This window comes from Salarias fasciatus, chromosome 8, assembly GCF_902148845.1.
Source record: "Salarias fasciatus chromosome 8, fSalaFa1.1, whole genome shotgun sequence".
Lineage (NCBI taxonomy): Eukaryota > Metazoa > Chordata > Actinopteri > Blenniiformes > Blenniidae > Salarias > Salarias fasciatus.
The window spans coordinates 9205472-9224912 of record NC_043752.1 but is presented as its reverse complement, the minus strand read 5'-3'; the positions used below and the strand labels follow the sequence as shown (position 1 = coordinate 9224912).

Genomic DNA, 19441 nt, shown 5'->3' with positions numbered 1-19441 from the left:
CAAAGAAGCGAGGGGTTCTCAGGCGAAAAACCATCGAAACCCCTGACATTCCTACGCGTTTGGGCCTTTAGATTACATTTAAACAAGGCTAAAAGTCACTCTAAAAATTTATCTAAAAAAATTCAAGTCAAAGTGGAGATTTGGGAAAATCGTCTTTGCGTTTGCGTGTAGACTGGGAAGACGCGGCTTTACGTCACAGCATGCGACGGAAACATCAGCATCATATGCGTGCGACCAGGTTTAGTTTTCCACATTCTGTTGCTTTATGCTCCATGTTACAAAGCCGCCTATCGGTTTGACACCCTCATAGTAGATCTTACCGAGATTTTTGAAGCAGGTTTGTTTATTGTCTTTAACCTCTGGCGAGGACGCTGCACAGCTCAACCACTTGTCTTGTGATGGACTTTCATCCCTGTCCAGGGAGCATCCTGTCCTCACCCATAGTCTCCTTGGATTGGCTCCAGTGCCAACCCTGAACTGAATAGTGCAGCATTAATGATGGAAAATGATCAAGAGGATTTCAGTCTCTTAAATGCCAGCAGTTTATTTTTTTTTAATAAACAAAAAAATCATATTTTCCATGAAATATTTCCTTGGTTAAATCATTGATGGTGGTTAGTGTCTTGAATATCTTGAAGCAAAAAAAAAAAAAGATTTGTGTAATGCAAGATAACCCTCTCAGTCACCTTCAAGGACAAAAATGCCAATTTGGCTTTCATTAACACCAAAGCAACACATTTTATAATCTTAATCACAGAAGGCAAGGACTCTACATCATATCTATCCCGCAGGATCTAAATGTAAACTAACAATATTTGGCTTTTTATCCAGACTTTGAATAAACTCGGGGGGCTTTCTCCACACATTATTTGTAGATGTTCCAGTCCACAGTTCCAACCTGAATCAAATATTCAATCCATTATTTCCACTTCTCCTGTAGTGAACAGCTCTGTACAGCCTTCTAGATTTTCCTTACTCCTCTCTTCTCTTCCAGAGATCTGCTATCTTGAAGTTTCCCTTCTGCAGTCTTTCTTCACAACTTATTTTCTTCTTCTGAGCTTTTCTCCTCTTCAGCCGGATGCTGTCCTCCTTCCTGTTTGATTTCACTCGGGGGCTCGATAGGCGTCTCCATCTCCATCTCTTCTACCTTTACTGTCACTAAGGAAACTAGAAGGACACAATTTCATCAGTAAATCACCATAACCAACCTTTCAAATGCGATAAATGATAACTGATGTTCAAGAAGGGTCCACTTACTTTCCTGCTCTTCAGGTTCAGATTTAGGCTGGATGAGAGGAACTTCAGGTGGAGGATCTTGAACAGTTTCAGTGTCTTTGGGTTCAGCCTGTTCATCTGTGTTATCTATGTTATCTCCTGCCTGGTCCTGAGACAACCTCTTTCTTGCGTATTTCCTTCCTGTAGAGGACCAAGCATCATCAATATAACTGGAGACGTCACACAAGGAAAACATGAACTTCAAGAAAATAAAGAGGATTGAAATAAAGCGTACTCTTTTTCCCAAACATGAAGGGCTTGGTTTTCTTGTGCTGCACCACTGGTTCATCAGATTGAATAACTGAAAAAACAAAACAAAACAAAGAATTCTTTGTGTTATTGTTATTGCAATAAATGACCCACAAAACAATAGTGTAGTAAGTTAAATACAATCTTTATATTACAGCCACAAGTTTCAAATCCGTTTATCTCCCAAACCAAAAGAACATCCAAACATCTTTTGAAGAAAAAAAACTATATATATATGATTTCAATACCAGGGGAGTTAAACATGAGGCCCAAGGGCCAAAATCAGCCTGTAAGAGGCTCCAATCTGGCCCATCAAACCACCAAGCAAAATGTAAAAATCTTAAGCTTGAGACATCAGTGATGCTGCCATAAAGATCAGCTGTCATTTGGCATTGGTGAAAAACTCACAACACTGTGAAAGGAGTGTCTTTATGTCACATGACAACCCCCTTCGCTTATATAGAAAATAATTATGCAACTGATAGTACTCTACTTACCGAGCCCAGGGGGAGGCTGGAGCTGGTAGCCTGTGACCTCGCACCAGCCCACAGGGTAGATGTCCGGGGACTGGTATTCCACCCACTGGTCGTACTCGTCCTCCCAGCCGTCGAAGTGGATGAGCAGCAGGCGGCCCACGCAGCGCTTCACGGTGGCCACACACACCAGGCGTGGCTCCATCAGGTCCGCTGCCTCCAGCTTCATGTTGGGGTAGAAGCCATGGCCCGGGTAGTCCTGCAAACAAGCAGTCCACAAAGATTTAACATCTGTGTGAGTGGATTTACAAAAGTGGAATTTCACAAAGAGTCCCTCTGTCTTACAGCGTTCATTAGTCTTGGTGGTGCAGCTTTAGAGTTTGTGTCGCTCAAGTATTTGCCCCAGCTGAAGGTCTGAGGGTCGTAACCTGCCAGGAAGCAAAGGTTTTACAAGAATTTTCCACACATGAGCAATTTTATTTCCACTTTGTGTTTCCTACAGCATTCTAAAGCAAATGGGCTCCGTCAGAGGAAAGGATGCAAGTCTCACCTGGAGGTACGGTGAGAGGGATGTCGTTCTTTTTACAGAAGTTCACAGGAAGGATGGCGTGAGAGGAGGCGTGGTAGCAAAACCAGTCTGAGCTGCTGTTCGCAGTGCCATCGATCCCCAGGAGCAGGTAACCGTCTAACAGCACCTGAGAGGAGTCAGAAAAACACAGAACAGGAAGAAACAAACAGTTAACGGAAGGAGTTACACTTGATTTAAACTAAAAAAAAATGGTAAACCTCCACGTAAGAATGAAATGAGGCCCAGATGGGCAGACAGGAGCCCTTGCCTTGTGTACAGTGGCCACACAGATATTCCTCAGGTTGAAGGGGTCAATGGCCTCCAGCTTCATTCCCTCTTCAAAGAAGCTCTTCTCCATGTAGACGGTCCTTGGCTGCGGATCACAAGCAGAGAAGAACAGCTGTGGGCCAACAATACTGAAGTATCATTTCAGGACTCTTCTTTTGATGCCATGATGCAGATAATAATAATTAGAGCCGCACAATGTATGGTTTGAGCATTGCCATTGCAATGCACGCGTGCACAACTAGAAAAGCACTTGGAGAGTGCAGCAGACCTCTGCCAAACAGTTCACAACCCAGACTGAGAACTACTGAAGGGTAGCTTCAGCAGGCGGACACTGGAAGGACTAAACAAAGCATCTTGACACAGATTCAAGCATTAAATATGAGATCAATTTAATTTTCAAAGTGAGTCCTGACCTTTTTGAAGAGGGTTGACTCATGGTCCAAGTTATTCTTCGAGCTGTGGGAAGCTTCCATGCGGCCTTCTGAAAGAAAAACGGGTGCAGCCTTGATTCAACCAGCACATAATCAAGCTTATAGGTGGAAAAAATGAACTGAAATAAGTTTCAACGTATATTTGTTCAAATCAATATTTAATGTATTGAGTGGTTCATATAAAAGATAAAGCATCAACACAGGTGACTACCAAATTTCCAGGAATATAAAGTTGCTTTCTATCTACTACTTCATTTTTTTTTCTTCCAATGGTTGTTTAGCTGGCTGTAAGATTAACAGTCAAAAAGCAATTTATAGACCAAAATACAGCGGTAAATACCATCTGAGATCAGCAGATGTCACTGTTTTACAGCAGGGTTTCCTGATCACAAGTTTTGGCCCAAAATACTGATCCGATCTTTGTCAGATCTGAGTATCGACCAATCCTGATATTGTCCTGATCGAACTCTTACATTGCTGGATTGCAAATTGAGAATGGAAAAAAGAGTAAATAAAATGTTTGATTTTAAATTTCTATTAGTTTACATTGAGTTTTATAATGAAAACTGCTTCTTTTCCGCACGCTGTCCTGTAGGTCTGTGGTAATTTGATTGCTGATGCTGCTTATGGATTAGCTGCTTTTCATCAGTTTCTAGCATTTCTCAAATGGGGCTTAAAGGATGGAAGCGGACGTATAAACACAATTGGCGAGGACAAACGATGAAAAATCCCTAATATCAGCCTTAATACCAATTTTCACTGATCAAATCAGCAAAACATTATCAAAAGAAAAAGCTACACAGTAGAATGACACTAAGATTTATCAGATACATGCAATAATTACTGATGGTGCAGTTCATGGGCATGAAGAATAACTTCTACACCAGAGCGACCTCTTCATGGGTTTTTCTTTTTGTTTTGGACATATGCATCTTGATCTCTGGTACAAACTGCAGTCTAGAAAAGTGGTCAACTCATCCCCGTCCCGTTTCATTCTACTTACCAGGGTTTTTCGTGGGGTGTCCCACTCTGCTGGACCAGCCGACCGGGTGCAGAAGCGGGCTGCCGGCGTGGCACCAGAACTCGGAGGGGGCGTTCTCGCTGTCGTCTTTCTTCTCCGTGAACGCCAGCCTCAGACGACCCGCAGTAACGGACTCGATGACGGCCAAGCGGGTGTGGCTGACGTGCACGGGATCCACCACCTCCACGTGCATGCCTGTTTTGAACGAGCTCCTCAGGTCGTTTGCAAACTGGGTAGAGAGAAGAGGGAGGGAGACCCAGGACACAATATTTACTTATTTGATAAAACAAAGCTATTCGATTCAATTAACTGTATGAACCACTTCCAATATGCGGCATAAATAAGGCCCCATCCACACAAAGCCAAAACGCTCATAGTTCCAAAAACGTTTGTCCATAACAACGGGGTTGACATGACTGTTTTCAAAACGGCCGAAACGTTGCAATAACATGCCAGGCCGTTAAGTGGCGCTTCATTGACATCCGCCAGAAATACATGGCAATATCATAGTGCCTCCGCCTAGGAGCCATTCGTGACCTTTTTGGTGGTCGATCTAACAAGATGAAGCATCCTGCTGACCACTTCATGACAAAATATAAAAGGGACATTGATGTGAACTGTTCTTTCTGCGGAAATCACCCTGAAACAACTCCACACCTCTTTTGGACATGTGATGACTCCAAGATCTTTTGGAAGGATTTCTGTCGCTTTGTAATTAATAATGTATACAAGGACTTTACTTTGAGGTGGGAAAATGTGTTTTTTTGTTTCTTCAGAAAACAGGAAAAGAAGAACGGATTTTTTTATCATCAATTTACTAATCCTAGAATCAAATATTCTTTGTTCATAAATGCAAATACAGCAGGCAGAAGCCATCATTCACCCACTTCAAAAATGTTGTACTCTTCATGTATAAAAATGTTAAAAGACTCTGAAAACAGAAAGGCTGTAAAAACTATCAGTATCTGTGAGAAATTTAAAGTGTTTGAAAGAAACTGATCGCTTATTGTGTGCCCCCTGGCATAATGTTTGCCATGTACGTGTGTATTTACAAGGAAAAAAAAAAAAAAAAATCACACGAAGCATCGCGTTCTCCATGTTGATTTGTTGTATCCGGTGGGACTGAAGGAGTGCAATATTTTGCTGTGAAAGTGGCAAAAGGCTCGCAGTCTTCAGCAGGATGTCTGCTACACTGCACAGTGCCATTGTTATTGTTGTTTACAGTGTTCTGCGCATCCGCATTTGTTACGATGTAGCGCGATGATGCAAGCGTATCAGGTAATGCTCCAAAATAGGCCATGGATTCAACAGTTTTTGGATCTGTTCACCCTGGGACCTGGTCTCAAAAATGTTCTGTTTCAGATCCACGGAATGCTGAATTCGTGTGGATGACAGGGTGAATTGATCAAATATTTTTGAGTTTTGGCCTGGATTCGTCTTCGTGTGGATGGGGCCTGAATCTACCTTCAAGTAGAAGTCGACAGGTAGAGTGGTGGCTCCAATCAGCTTTTTCATGAGATACTCCTTCCAGTCTGGGATGGCCTGAGGCACATCTGAAATCACAGTTTGAGACACATTAGAAAACGCGGGTGAGATCCAGCCACCCTGGTTAACCTGAACCGTTAGAGCATCGGTCATCCTCAGGCAGAAAGTGGACACGCACTCTTTGCTGGACCAGAGCGAAGCTCCGGTACGTCTGTTGAAACAAATAGCCGCCATCTTCAAAACTACAGCTGAGTCGAGAGATTTCATTCACTCTATTAATTCACAATGGAGGTGTAATTAAAGTGGCGGTGGGCTGGGAGCCTTTGTGACTGAACATTTGGGGCCGTTGGCAGCAGAATACCAGTGGACAAGACCAGGTCTTGAGCCCCGGGTCTCTGGAAGAGGATTCCAGCGGAAACCTGCGACGTTCTTAAGACAGTGCTGGGAAATTATGGTGGCCACACAACATAATGACACTTTGGGCCCATTTTGGACATTTTCACTCAGGAGAGACGTCCCTTTTCTTGCGAGCCGTTAAGACATCAATGGCTATGGTTATTTTGAGGGAGTAATAAATTTACACTCTCATACAAGCTGCACACCAAGCACATTGTATCAAAGTGTCATTTCTTCAGAGTTGTCCCATGAAAAGTTAGGACTGTTTGCAGAAATGGGAGATACTGTTCTGTGTAGATTCCTTCTCCTTTTTACAACATTGTAATTCACTGTGCTCCCTGTTTTGTGACCTCAACGTTTTCTGCTCTTCCAGCTCAGCTTTTCTGCCTTCAGGTGACGGCGCTCCTCACCTTGTGGTGGCACCAACAGTTTGCTCGTCGTTGCGCACCAGCCAATTGGTTTGAGCTCTCCTGAAACGAGGCTGCACCAGAAGTCGCGGCTGCTGTCGTGCTCGAAGCCCTCGTATCTCAACAGGGCTTTATATCCTGGGGACGAACACGGAGCGTTACCGTTGACAAGTTCCATGACAGCGAATTTGTGACTCAACAAATCACTAAAATAAACTCACCTGCAATCTGGATGACTGTAGCAATCCAGTAGACTTTACTGGGAAGAACTGCATTGGTGTTCAGGACCTCCACTTTCATCCCTAAGGTAACGTCATCCCAGTGGAGACACAGGGGAGCCTGCAGAACCGGGGTTTCTCTCTTGAGAACACTCATCTTTACGTCTGTTCTTTGAAGACTTCAAACACTCAGAAAAGCAGTACTTCCACCACCAGCCTTTGCAACATTCACTTTGCAGACATTCGACTGCCATCGGGCTTGTTGGAGCGTTCAGTGTGGAAAAACTTCCACACATTGACATCTATGAGATCAGTATTTCTATTCCATATCAGAGAGATGAGATGTAAAATTTTTAAATTTTCAATTAGTGTTTTTTCTTTCATATGAAGAGTTTCGGTTTGATCAGTAATTGTGAAAGGTGGCGCCTCGTTCACAGTTCGGCGTCGCAGACGGGACTCACGTGTCTGAAGCAGGAAACCGACGCAGCGACGGAGGTTTCCTTCTCCAAGTACGAGCCCCATTCAAAAGGAGCCGACGCTGCAGAGTGAAGAGAACAGAGTCGTCATACATAAAGCAAGAATATCACTTTGAGAAACGTGTCGTTTTTTTAAAAAAGCCTTCTCCAACTGGAAAAGTCCTACTTTCATGCATTCCTGTCAGATGTAAATAAAGTGGCTGCTGTAAGTCGGATCAGCCTGAATCAAATGTGCTGATTTGACCCATTTGGGGGTCACATTTTCTCTAAGTTCAAAAATAGTGACATTCACCTGAGTGCAGGTTTGGGGTCAAAAAGAAATTATGAACCAAATGAAGTTAATTTCAGTTTATGACTGTGGGTTTACATTTTGTCATGCTGAAAGATTAATATTTTAATTAATAATAATTTATCAATACTCTCATAAAAAAAAAAGGTGCAGAGAAAATCAAGAACTTAACATATTATCCTCATCAGTTAAATTTACATATTCATCAGAACAGTGTAGAACTTCAGGCTGCACTGCTAGTTTATCATGAGATAACTTTTGAAGGAAGAACTGCCTGGTCCTGATCTACTCAAGAGGTTCAGAATTTGGGATAAACGTCCCATCAGGTGCTGAAAATCTAAGGGTCAGTGTAATAGCTTTCCCCAAACTGATTGTTTTCCTATTAATATCTGAGAATAAATTATAATGAACAGGAATAGATTAGCTATTATTCTTTATGACAACACACAATTTTAAAACTTAATGAGTATATTCAGCAAGACAGATTAGGTTTTATTGTTGTATATACATGTGTATACTGCTCATGGACAAATTGAAATGTGTGAAAGTTGAAATAAACCCAACTGTGTATTTGTGTGTGTAATCACTGACTTACCGTCCACTCCTGCTGGTTTTGGAGCAGGTTCAACCCTTTTCAGCAAAATGGCCTGTTTAGAGAGTGGCTTTCCCTTAAGTGACCAAAAAAAAAAAAGGGAGACAGTAAAGAAAGAAAGAATTAGAAGAAAGAATTAAATGAGGCAGTTTCTGTTAATTAATTTCTTTTTTGCCCATTTTGCTGCAGCATACAGCAGGTGAGGTCCCACTAAACCAACTGGTGTGGATGAACTCTGCTGCCTCCAGGCAGATTTACCCGCCGGCGCTGGACGGTGGAGCCGGGGTCACCTGCCCAGGAGTCCGCACGTGGTGACCGTGAAGGCACCGCGGTGCACTTCAGAAAGTGCACGCGCCGCTTCGGGCAGTTCAGCGGCTCCAGGTAGTCCTCGGGCCGGAAGTGCGCCTGGCAGACGAAGAGGGGGCTCAAGGTGGCCGCGGGGGTTTTCACGTCCACGTCCAGGGAGCGCAGCCACCGCCTCAGCCTCGCCCGGTCCTTGACGGGGAACCGGTGAAAGGCCATGCTGGGCCGCCGGTCGCTGGAGACAGAGCAGCCCGGGACGCAGCACCTGCGCACCATGTCGGGTCAATGGTCCGGACACGCCGAGGGCACGTGTTGAGGTGGACGGTTCACTTCTTCTTTTACTCTTAATTGTCTACTTGCTCGCTGGGGGCCAATCAGTGACTTTCTGTGAATACTGCCCCCTGGTGTGCGCTATTAGCAACAGCAATTTTTCAAGTTATCGTCATCTCAGGACTGCTCTGCATGAAAACCATGGATTCAAAATATTCACTAGTTATTTCGAAAACATTTCGAAATCCCAGAAACACCGTAGTTTGCATGTTACACCATAACTCGGCGCTTTGTTTTGACAATGCAATCACCACACACCCAAACCTTTGACGCCACATATGGTCAACACACCCCTGTATCGGTCATCCAGATCACCCCAGTTGATCTTTTAGTGTATAAATGTAGACGAACAAACGACTGCTAACAAATCTTGTTTTCAAATATCAGCTGCGCCTTTCTGGGTGGAGTCTGCATGTTCTCCCTGAATGCGGATGGGTTAGGGTTGTCTTTGGTTGAAGGAACATGACAATGGCCGCCCTTGGACCTGTATGACAGTGTGACGCAAGACTACCAATTTAGAGTCAACACCAAAGATATCACCTCACGATTGTTACCGGTGATCTGAGATGGACGAAAATCACAGTGTGTAGCGGGAATAATTCAATCTCACTGGATCCCTGTGAATCTCTTCAGACTAACTGTTGGCTGAAATCCATGGCTTTTCAAGCCCGAAGCTTTCTGCAGCCTTCGGCATGCCCACAGACTCACTCACAGCATTGATTTCATACTAATGTAACACCCAGAATAACTGTTTAGCTGCAGGAGCGAAAGCAAAACAGGCATCCCCTCACCTGTAAACGAGCCAGTATGGAGGACTTCTTGGAGTTTGAGGAATAGGAGCGAGCGCAGGATATATTGCAGAAACGTTTTGACTTCGAAAAGAAAGTGCCAACGGTGCCGGCCGTTCCACACATCTCGCACACCACTGTAGGATCATTAAAAGACAAACAAGACAGCATTGAAATTTCCAATTTGCTCAGATGACATACTGGTACATTGAAGTGTTGTTTATTGCTTGTTTTATGATTAAAATAATGTCTGAATGTACAGAAAAACAAAATTTATTTTGTTATCTTCAGCAAATCAACTCCTTACCTGGATGATCACTTGGCAATTTTTGACTTGGTTGCCGTTTGCCTCTTGAGAAAGGTGTTTTGTTGCCTTTGCCGACATTGTCTGGAATTGGCTCCGTCACATTGTGGTCTTCTTGCTAATAGAGAGAGAAAGCATCAGGGAAACTGATTTAACATCACATCTTTTAACTTTTGTTGGGAATTCTAATAACTTTAAGAGCAGAGCCCATCTTGGACCACGATATTAGCCACTCACGGGAGAGTTGCATTCTCTTGAAACGGCAGCAATGTTCCGGTATTGGATGGCAGGCAGGCAACTGCTACAGCCCACCCCGTTACAGCTGGAGCAGTGTGGACGGACAAATACTGTCGGAGCGGCTCCTGGCTTCAGCTTCAGAACCCCGGAGGGTGCTTTGGCTTCAAAGTACTCCTTGCCAAAGTGCTCGCTGCAAAGGTGAGAGTTCGGTGTGGCCACCCAGTGGACGCGGGTGCGCTGGACCTGCTTCTCCCATTTGCGAAACTCCTCGGGGTCTTTGGGGAACTTGTACAGCATCACGCCATCTTCTGCAGTTTTGCCACATCCATAGGCCACACAGTGATACGGCATGATGAGCTGTGCTCACCAGAGGACCATCAGATCCTCAGAGGCAGTTGTTGGTGTGGTGGTCCAGCAGATAAACCAAGAGTACAAAGGTTGGACTGACTCCCGAACTTTGAGTATGATCATTCCATCTCAAGGTGTTTTTTTAGCGGCTGAGCACTGCAAAGGAAAGAGTTAAGTGTATATTGAAATAGCATAAAAGACTTCTACAACTCACAGAGTACACGTGCAATGAGGAAACAGTTGTGGTGAACTTTTTGAGATGCTCTGACACTGAGTAGTCGTGTAAAATTTTCAATATTATTTATGCAGCTGAATTAGTCCATCCATCCATCATTTTTAGCTAATTCAGGGCAAACACAGAAGGACAGACAGCCAAGCACACTCAGATTCATACCTACGGGCCATCTGGGGCTCCACATTTAACAACCTTCTATGGAAGGTGACCAGAGTACCTGCAGAAAACCATAGATGCTATTCAACTGCCCAGACAAATAATGGCCCGAGGCCAGATCAAGTTGCCGACCCCTGTTCTAATGCAGAATAGTTAAAGGTGCATTAAGGAGTTTTACAACCTTAAAAATACTTATTTTCCACCATAAATATGTTACACATTTTTAATGATGTGTACAATGTGCCCTGACATATTCATTACAAGTACCTCTAACAGCGCTAAATTGTCACTTGAAAGAAGCAGTGCCGGTCCGGCACCAGCATTTTTTTGGGGAGAATTTGAAAGGAATGACGTAATGCGCGCTCCGGCTGGTTAGGTTTCATTATGTCCGCCATTACTCCGCCAGATGCTTAGTGAGCAACAACTGAGCAGGATCTCCCAGAAAGTAAGAAAAGACTGGCTTCTAGCACTGCCACAGCTCCACACAGACTCCACCAGGTAAAAGAAACTTAAATCTTACTTGAGCGCTTCTAAACGAGCGAAGACGGAGTCCCCCTCTTCCGTGCACGGGAGCCACAGGGACGAGTTTTTCACTAAGCTGCGTTACGCCCAAGGCCTGCAGGGGGCGCTGTTTCGCATAAAACGTGCAAACTCCTTAAGGCACCTTTAAATTAAAAACAAAAAAAAAAAACCTTCTCCTATAACTGTTGCAATATGCATATTTTTACAAACTCACCCAGACATCATGGCAGCATCACTGATGTCTCAGTTCAGGTCTCAGTACTGTGTTGTGTCCACCGTTCATAAGAATCAACATTCTTCTCAATATTTTTACTCTTGGCTTGGTGGTTTGGCGGGCCAGTTTTGGCCCACAGCCCTTATGTTTGACACCGCCAGTCTATTACATTTGAACAAGAAATAAAACTTTCTAGACATTTTTCCAACTATAAGAAGTACACATTGTATTTCATCAGTGTGTATTAATTGTATTTAAGCATCTTCGCAGTATTTAAAGAGTCTGTTTGCAAGAGATCGATAAAAAAAACACCCTTACACACACACACACACACACACAAACTGAAAAGTTATTCTATTTTAAACACCTTCAAGATGTAATGTTTTCACTTACAGGGACTCCACTTTTTTTGTTTACAGTTCATGTGGGAACAATAAACAATGAGTTTACAACAACTTAAAGAGAAATTCACTAACTAGAAAAAAATAGAGGTATAGTACCTGAATTTGCACAATCCAGTAAGCCTAACATGATAAATGACCAACATACTATAAACTGTGGTGCTTCTCTATCACTTAAAGCGTGGCTGCGACTCGCCCTGTGGTGCTGGATGCATGCTAATGAGTGCAACACCGCGTTTGTCTCGTTATAAAGGATCAGATCGATCTATGTTGACTTTAAACAACTACTTACAGAAGCGAATGATGAGAAGAGACTTTGTGGAGTGTTTTAGAAGTGAACGATGAGCTGTGAGGGCTTTGGTTACAGTTCTGCCTTCAAAGGTCCCCGGTTCTGCAGAAGCGCTGGGCGCTTAATTTTGACGTCACGCCGTCACGCACGGATTGCTGGGAGTTGTAGTTTCACCTGAGTCTAAATTGTCCACAACACGTCATTTTACAAAGTGTTATGTTCTCTCTTCATTATCACGGAATGTAAATAATAGAATATAAATAGTTCATTCACATCAGAGAGGGAAATTCTTTGTAGCATTACTCCACACAGAATAAAACACAACAAATATACAAAAAAGAAAGCTAAATATCAAATAAGACAGGATAAAAAATGGATTAGTAATATTCAGTCTTACTATGTGCATGCCTACTATGACTAATAGAGTCACAAAAATTATGAAATTAGGTGAAAACACAGCAAGCACTATTTACAGGGATGAGCTATAGAGTCATTACCACAGGAATGAAGGATCTCCTGTGGAGCTCTCATCTGCACTTTGGTGGAATCGGTCTCTTGCTGAAGATGTGAAGGGCATCACAGAGGGGATGAGAGCCATTCTTCAGGATGGACTTCGGTTTGGGCCAAATCCTCCTCTCTGAGACCACCATGTCACTAATCTTTTCAATTAGTTTGTTTGAACCTTCAGCCACCCTTAGCCAGTTGCCCCATCAAAACAGCAAAAGGTGAAGATCACCTCAGTGGCCAGGCTGTTCTTCCTGAGAACACTCGGGAGGTGTAGTTTCTGCTGAACTTTTCTGGTGACAGCTGTGTTGTTGTTCATCCAGGAGAGCTGGTGTTCATTACCAGATTGTTTGTTGAACAACAGACTGTTAACTTCAAGACCTCCTCTTTATAAACTGACTCATAATTTACGACGATCTACATGAATAAGACTTGGTGGTACTGTTTTTATGATAGTTTGGGATGTAATTGTAATCTCACCAAAAAAATCCCCTGCTGTGCCCAGCAGTCATGCAGCTCAGTGGCTGTCTCTCACTGGCCTTGTGGCCTCAATGTGAAGTTGTGAACCAACTGAAAGTTAATATACATGATGCAGGGATACAGCTGCTTCCCTTTCCTTTTTTTAAATTCTGAAGGCAGCTTTATTTAGATTATAATTATAATCACAAACTATGTGCAGACATACAAGTATTTGACAGCTGTACAGTAGCAAAAGTTCGGGTTTTTCACAAGGCCACCTTAACAAAGCTAATTATTGACAGGGTTTGTTTTTCTCCAAAAATCAGCAGCAAACCATTTTTTGAAACTTGTTCTCACTGTGGTATCGCTGAGATGATTATGATGATGATGATTTAGGTTTGATAAACAGTTTTGTTTTACAGTTGTATTGTCATTATACAGTAAAATGGCATATCCATACATAGGAGAGTGACAGCACACCAATATGATCGCATGCATTTCTTTAAAGGGCAGCATTAAACACCAAAAATATAGCCAGTTGTAAAACTGAATACAGTGAAACAAAACTGTCAAAGAAAAAAAGAGATGTGTAATATATTCTGTTTAGGTTCTCCAACATTTTATCCCCTTTGTAATGACTTCACTCAGTGACATTGGGTTCTGCTTGTTGTGCTGTGGTATGCAGAAATTAGTCTACTGATTTATGTGATTGCAAGAAACCATGAAGCAAATCCAGAAAAGTGATAGCTCATCATTGCTTTAAAACACAATGATTAATTGGTTGAGGTAATTGCAAAAAAAGGTTTCCAATTTATTTAATGTAAATAAATGGCAATAAATGAGCACCACCCCGCCAGCAACAGTGTCAAATATATGGTCTGCATTCCAAAACTGGCACACCGGAGATTCCATTCATGCCCGTAGGCGACGCTGAATTGTGTGAAAATAACAAAGAAAACAGGAAGAGCAATTTTACTGTATCAGTAAATAGTGTTCCTTAGTTGTCCAATGTGGGTTGCACTGTTTTAGTAAGATTACTAAATGTGACTGTGACATCTTGTGAACAGTTCATTCAAGAAAGTTTCCTTTCAGCTAAGGGGATAAAATTAACATCAAACCCACAATGTGAGAGATAGTTGTGGAAAACACACATGATGAAGAACATTCGAATGGAAAATGATTTTAGATTGTGTGTGTGTGTTTTTTTAACTGAATTTTTGAAAAAGAATTTTTCAACAATTCAAGTTGTTTATTCACCTTTGTGCTAAAACAGAGCTATAACAATCTGGAGTCGTCATTATTCATAGGTCATTATTGTTTTACTTGTCCAGCTCAACTGAGACCAAACAGGAGTGTATGTGGCCCTTGATATGAAATCATTTTGACATCTGTGCCCCACAGTGACATGACATGGTGGCTCTATTACGCTGTGGCGGTATTTTGCTGGTGGGGTTTCTGTCTACCAGTCCCTGCAGAGGAAACAGTCAATGCGATCACGATCAAAGTTATTCTGAGTGGGGCCCCTCATCCTGTCACACACCGCCATATGTATTATGACCTGAATGGTCCAGTCCAGATTGATATTGCCCGACAGGTTACTGAGGGTCAAATCCTCAAACAGTTCCTGAGACTTTTCCACTTTCAGTTCTAAAGTGTTTATGAGCTAGTGGATTCAAAGGAAAGATCAGAGGTCCTGTGAAAAAGTTCTTAAGAGGTCTTATATCTTTAAATATAATAAAATTGAAATAAAAACTCTCAAATAATATGCTTGATGTATCTTTTATCAGTAAAATCACGACGAATCAGAATGGAAATCTTTTGTGTCAGGACTCTGTGGGTCCCCTGGCTGAGTCTCCCATCCTCCTCTATTGTCTGTGCCTGCCTCACCTCATGTTCTCTCAGCCAATGGGCTTTCCCTGTGTGCACCTGTGTCTTCCCTATGTATACCCTTCTCTTTTCTTGTGTGATTGTCAGTTCATTGTAGATGTAGTGTCAGTTTGTGTCGGTACCTGCTTTCCCGGTTCGTGTGATCCCTGTGTGACCAAATAAAGGAGTTCTCATTCATCCCGGATGCTGGTGTTTGAGCTCTTCCTTCGACCTTGACAGAATGAAACAACCACCACTGGACTTACCGGGCATCAAGTTTCTTTCCGTTGCAGCCAGCACCCCGATCTCCAGAGCTCTATCTCCACTACCTGTGGGACAGTGAACCTGCATATCAGGTGAGGGGGCCATGGGGTGTGCAGAGGAGGAAGGTGGGTATGTATTTCCACATGGGACTGGGAGGGATGTGATCTCGAGGACCTTTACTGGCAGCCAGCGTGGCACGTCTTAGATCCTTCACCTCATCATGGAGTTCTACAGCGCACATCCTGACGTGCCCCCAGCTCTCTGGCTCTCTAGCCATCCCACTTCCGGCCCCGGCTCCATTGAGGTCTCATACGCCTCTCAACTTCTCCGAGAGGGACTCAGTCTCTGATAGTGACGGCTCACATCTCAACTTCTCCGAGAGAGACCTGAACATCAGCAATGACGGACAACCTCTCCACTTCTCCATGAGGGATCCAGTCTTCAGCGCTGACAGCTCCCCTTTCATTTTCTCGGAGGGGTTGCTGGCTCGTCTCTCGGTCCTCCAAATGGTTGCCAGTCTCCGAGGACAGTTGCTCGCTTCTCTGCTTCTGCCCCCATCAGCAGCGCCTGGGACACCTTCTGCCACATCTGCCTCCGTCAGCAGCATCTGTGGAGCCACCAGTGCCTCTGCTTCTGCCTCCTTGACCACTGTCAGCAATGTACCACCTACATCCTCAGTGACTGTCAGTGGCCTTTGAGCCGCATCTCCTGCACCCCTCAGCAGCCATCGAACTGCCTCCTCTCCGCTCCTCTGAGTGGGCCCCAGATGTTGACAACAGTGGTTCTCCTCGCCTTCCCCTCCAACGTGGTCCCGTAGCTTCAGGGCCTTCCTCCTTCACATCCTCTGGAGGTTCATCACCTCCCTTTTGGGACTGTTCTTTGGGCCGCCGTGAGCCGGTCCTTCCAAGGGGAAGCTTGAAAATTAAGCAAACCTCAAACATGTCATAAAGCACAAGCAGCCACACATTCAGTACTGACTCAAAAGTAGAATAATAAAAAAAAAAGAAAAAAAAAGTGGCCTCTGGCACCATAATCCAGGGACCCTTTGACAGAGCCGAGGAGGCAGAAGCAGAGGCGACGGCTCCTTGGACGCCGCTGACGGAGGCAGAGGCAGAAGCAGAGGCGATGGCTCCTTGGACGCCGCTGACGGAAGCAGAGGCAGAAGCAGAGGCTGCTGGAGGGCACCTGACCGACATAGAACTGGCTGAGGTGGAGGCAGCCCGGAGGCCAACGTGGCTCTGGCAGAGCCGGCTCGGAGGCAGCTGATGGAGGCAGAAGCTGAGGCGGCAGCGCCTCAGATGCCGCTGATGGAGGCAGAGGCTGCTGGGGCGCAGGAACTGGGGACTTAAGAGTCAGCGTCAGAGACTGAACAACCCGGATCCCCAGGCCCGGGGCGAGTGTCTCCACCACCTCTACGATCCTGCAAATATTCTCAATCGTAGCCTCCAGGCTGGCTTCCCACCTGGCAATTTCGGCCCACATCACAGACGGAGTCAGGGCCAAAATCAGGGGCAAAGGTTGGATGGCTGGAGACCTGGGTACCTGTCCCTAAAGGAGGAGCATCTGGTTCCTCCGAATCACGTTTACCCCATCAAGCTGCACCGTCCAGCTCAGCTCCAAGTCCGCTGGGTTCATTGTGGGGTTGATTCATTCCGTCATGGGGCAGGTGAACCCAAAGGCAGACAGGAGTCGATGAGGAGTCAAAGAGAGGTTTTATTTAGCAGACAAGTCCAGACAGGACAATCCAAAAGACAGCTTCAGCGTCCAAAGCAGAGTTTCGAGGCAGAAGACAACAGGCAATGGGCATCAAACTAACAACACAGGGAACCAGGGAGGGACATGGACAGCAGAAGGATGGGAGACACAGACACAGTGCAAAAGTAAACACAGGCAACAGGACAGGCGAAATCACACATACTGGGCTCAGGGCAGACAGGATCCTCACAAAAACAAGGTGTCATTAAACCTATGTAAAACAAAAATCATGATTTTTATGTGGAAATGTGGTTAAATACTTTTGCAAATTCACTAAAAAGACATGATTTTACAAAAGAGAGTACTAAGAATTGTACACAAGGCTGGTTTTTGTGAACCCACCAATTTTTAACGGCTAATATTTAAAAAAAAAAGTTTGTGAAAGAGAGAATGGTTACAATCTAAGGGTAAAATTAAAGTTTAAAACTCATAAAATCCACACCAACTTGAGGAGTTTTTGTATCACAATTTGTGGTGTAAAATTATGGAATAAATTATGTGTGGCGACCAGACAATTGTGAGATTTATGTCAATTCAAAAAATATAGATAGATATTTGATCCTGGAGAGATACAGGGTTTGCTGATGACAGGAGGGTTTTATCTATGATAAATGTAATCATAAAGCAGAAAATACTAACAAAAACAGATGGATTTGCAGAAGGCCTTCACCTCTGAGTCTGACTCTTCACCTCTACGTTGGGTTTTGAAAAGGTTTGCTCCTCTTGAAAAGAAGTTTTTCCTCTGCACAATTGCCTTTGCTTGCTCGTGTGAGATGACTGTGTGTATTTGGTGCTATAGGAATAAAACTGAGTTGAGTTGTAAGTTTAATATGGCTAGAATATGAGTTCTTCCGATGATCCTCCAACATATCTTTGAGGTTCTTTTTTTTACATCTAAACACAATGACACAATGATTATGAGGGAATGAGGACTATGCACCTGCTCTCATCAACAAATAATAAGTATATAATATGTAAAGACTGTAATAAATAACAGGTAAACTGCGCTCCAGGTGTAACTACCGTTTGCCTAAGCTTCCCACAACTCCAGTCTGGATGAATGAATGGATGGATGGACAGGAGTAAATAATAACCACGCAATCAAGCAATGCACATGTCTGCAGCAAAACAAAACTGAATATGGAATGGGGAATTTATCAGAAGAAAAATAGGAACTGACTTTCAGCAGCGGTAAGCGCTTTTGCTTTACAGCAAGGATTCAGCTCCTGTATTGGTTTTTCTTCTGGTACTCCAGCTTCCTCTCTCAGATCATAAAGACATGCTTCTTTGGTTGACAAAGGAGCTTTGATTTAACTGTAGATGCAAGCAAAATATCTGTCTTGTTAGCTAACTACTGGGATAAGGTTTATCCATTTGCCAAGTATCGGCATCAGAAAGGCAGCAACCTCCAAGAACTCTACAAAGACGACATGTCTGGAACCCCATCTTCCAAATTCTGCTGTTGGTATGCAAAATATTCTCAAATTATTTTTACAGATTAAATTATGGGCAAGAATTTTAAGACTTTTAGGTCTTAAGGAAGCACAATGCCCACAATTCACAAATTTCTCATGAAAAAAATGTACAGAATAATGTATGTACACATTTGCTGCATGCAGATTGCCATCATGGTTTTTATCCACATTGTTGACATTAGCTAAATTGAAACGTGTCTTTCGAACGGCATGCTGGAAAGCCGGAGGCCATTGTGGTTGTCATCAACCAAAAACCAAGCTTTTTTGATATTCCTGACCAGGGGTGTAAAGGAAGGGGTGTCAAACATAAGGCCTGTGGGGCCAAAGGCTCTATATGACAACCAAACCACCAAGCATCTTGTAAAAATTTCAAAGATGACAATGATTTTTTTTTTTTTTTAATTTCTTAAGCGTAAGGGGATGTGAGCTGAGATATTGATGAAGATTACATGAAAGCTACCTCAAAGCATTAGTGTCAAAGTCATGTTGTCTGGGTAAATTTGTAAAACCTTGCGTAATGCAACAGTCAGAAAGAAGCTTTATGTTTTTTGTTTTTACATTTTGCTGTATTCCGTACCAGACAGTATAATTAGAGTTGAACTGATGTAGTCATTTTTTTTATCATAATTATTTGGTTTTGTCAAAATATAGACATTTTCATCATGTGTACTCCGCTACAAAAACTCAAAGACTGCATGATAAAACCACCCAAAGGTTTGTGCAGATATCCTGAGAGACAGCTCAACTCAGCGACAAAATGTCTGACTTTGACCACTTCAAGGTGATAAAGGCCAAAAGGATGAGAAACAAAATCATCAGGAAT

At 43.4% G+C, this 19441-nt stretch overlaps 1 protein-coding gene across 2 annotated transcripts; it reads right to left on the bottom strand.

The window, feature by feature from the left end:
- Positions 1–616: 616 nt before the first annotated feature.
- Positions 617–12421, bottom strand: l3mbtl2 (L3MBTL histone methyl-lysine binding protein 2). Of its 2 annotated transcripts, none has more exons than XM_030097689.1 (18): positions 12299–12421; positions 10131–10634; positions 9897–10011; positions 9593–9726; positions 8172–8244; positions 7273–7349; positions 6815–6932; positions 6597–6731; positions 5770–5858; positions 4288–4534; positions 3267–3334; positions 2834–2938; positions 2548–2692; positions 2343–2425; positions 2022–2256; positions 1511–1576; positions 1258–1416; positions 617–1167 (listed from the first exon to the last, which is right to left on the bottom strand). In XM_030097689.1, the coding sequence occupies exons 2-18, from the start codon at positions 10479–10481 to the stop codon at positions 1034–1036; spliced, it is 2334 nt and encodes a 777-aa protein (XP_029953549.1). In that variant the 5' UTR covers positions 10482–10634; positions 12299–12421; the 3' UTR covers positions 617–1033. The 2 variants fall into 2 exon arrangements, with proteins under 2 accessions (XP_029953549.1, XP_029953550.1); XM_030097690.1 differs by lacking the exon at positions 12299–12421 and adding an exon at positions 11390–11435.
- Between the last annotated feature and the right edge of the window lie 7020 nt (positions 12422–19441).

Bases quoted from the DNA above. Each gene is read 5' to 3' on its own strand.
- l3mbtl2 (XM_030097689.1), bottom strand. From the start codon at position 10,481: ATGCCGTATCACTGTGTGGCCTATGGATGTGGCAAAACTGCAGAAGAT. The intron at 3,335-4,287 runs GTAAGTAGAATG...TTTTTCTTTCAG, and splicing joins ACACCCCACGAAAAACCCTG to AAGGCCGCATGGAAGCTTCC. The intron at 2,426-2,547 runs GTGAGACTTGCA...GCTTCCTGGCAG, and splicing joins CCCTCTCACCGTACCTCCAG to GTTACGACCCTCAGACCTTC.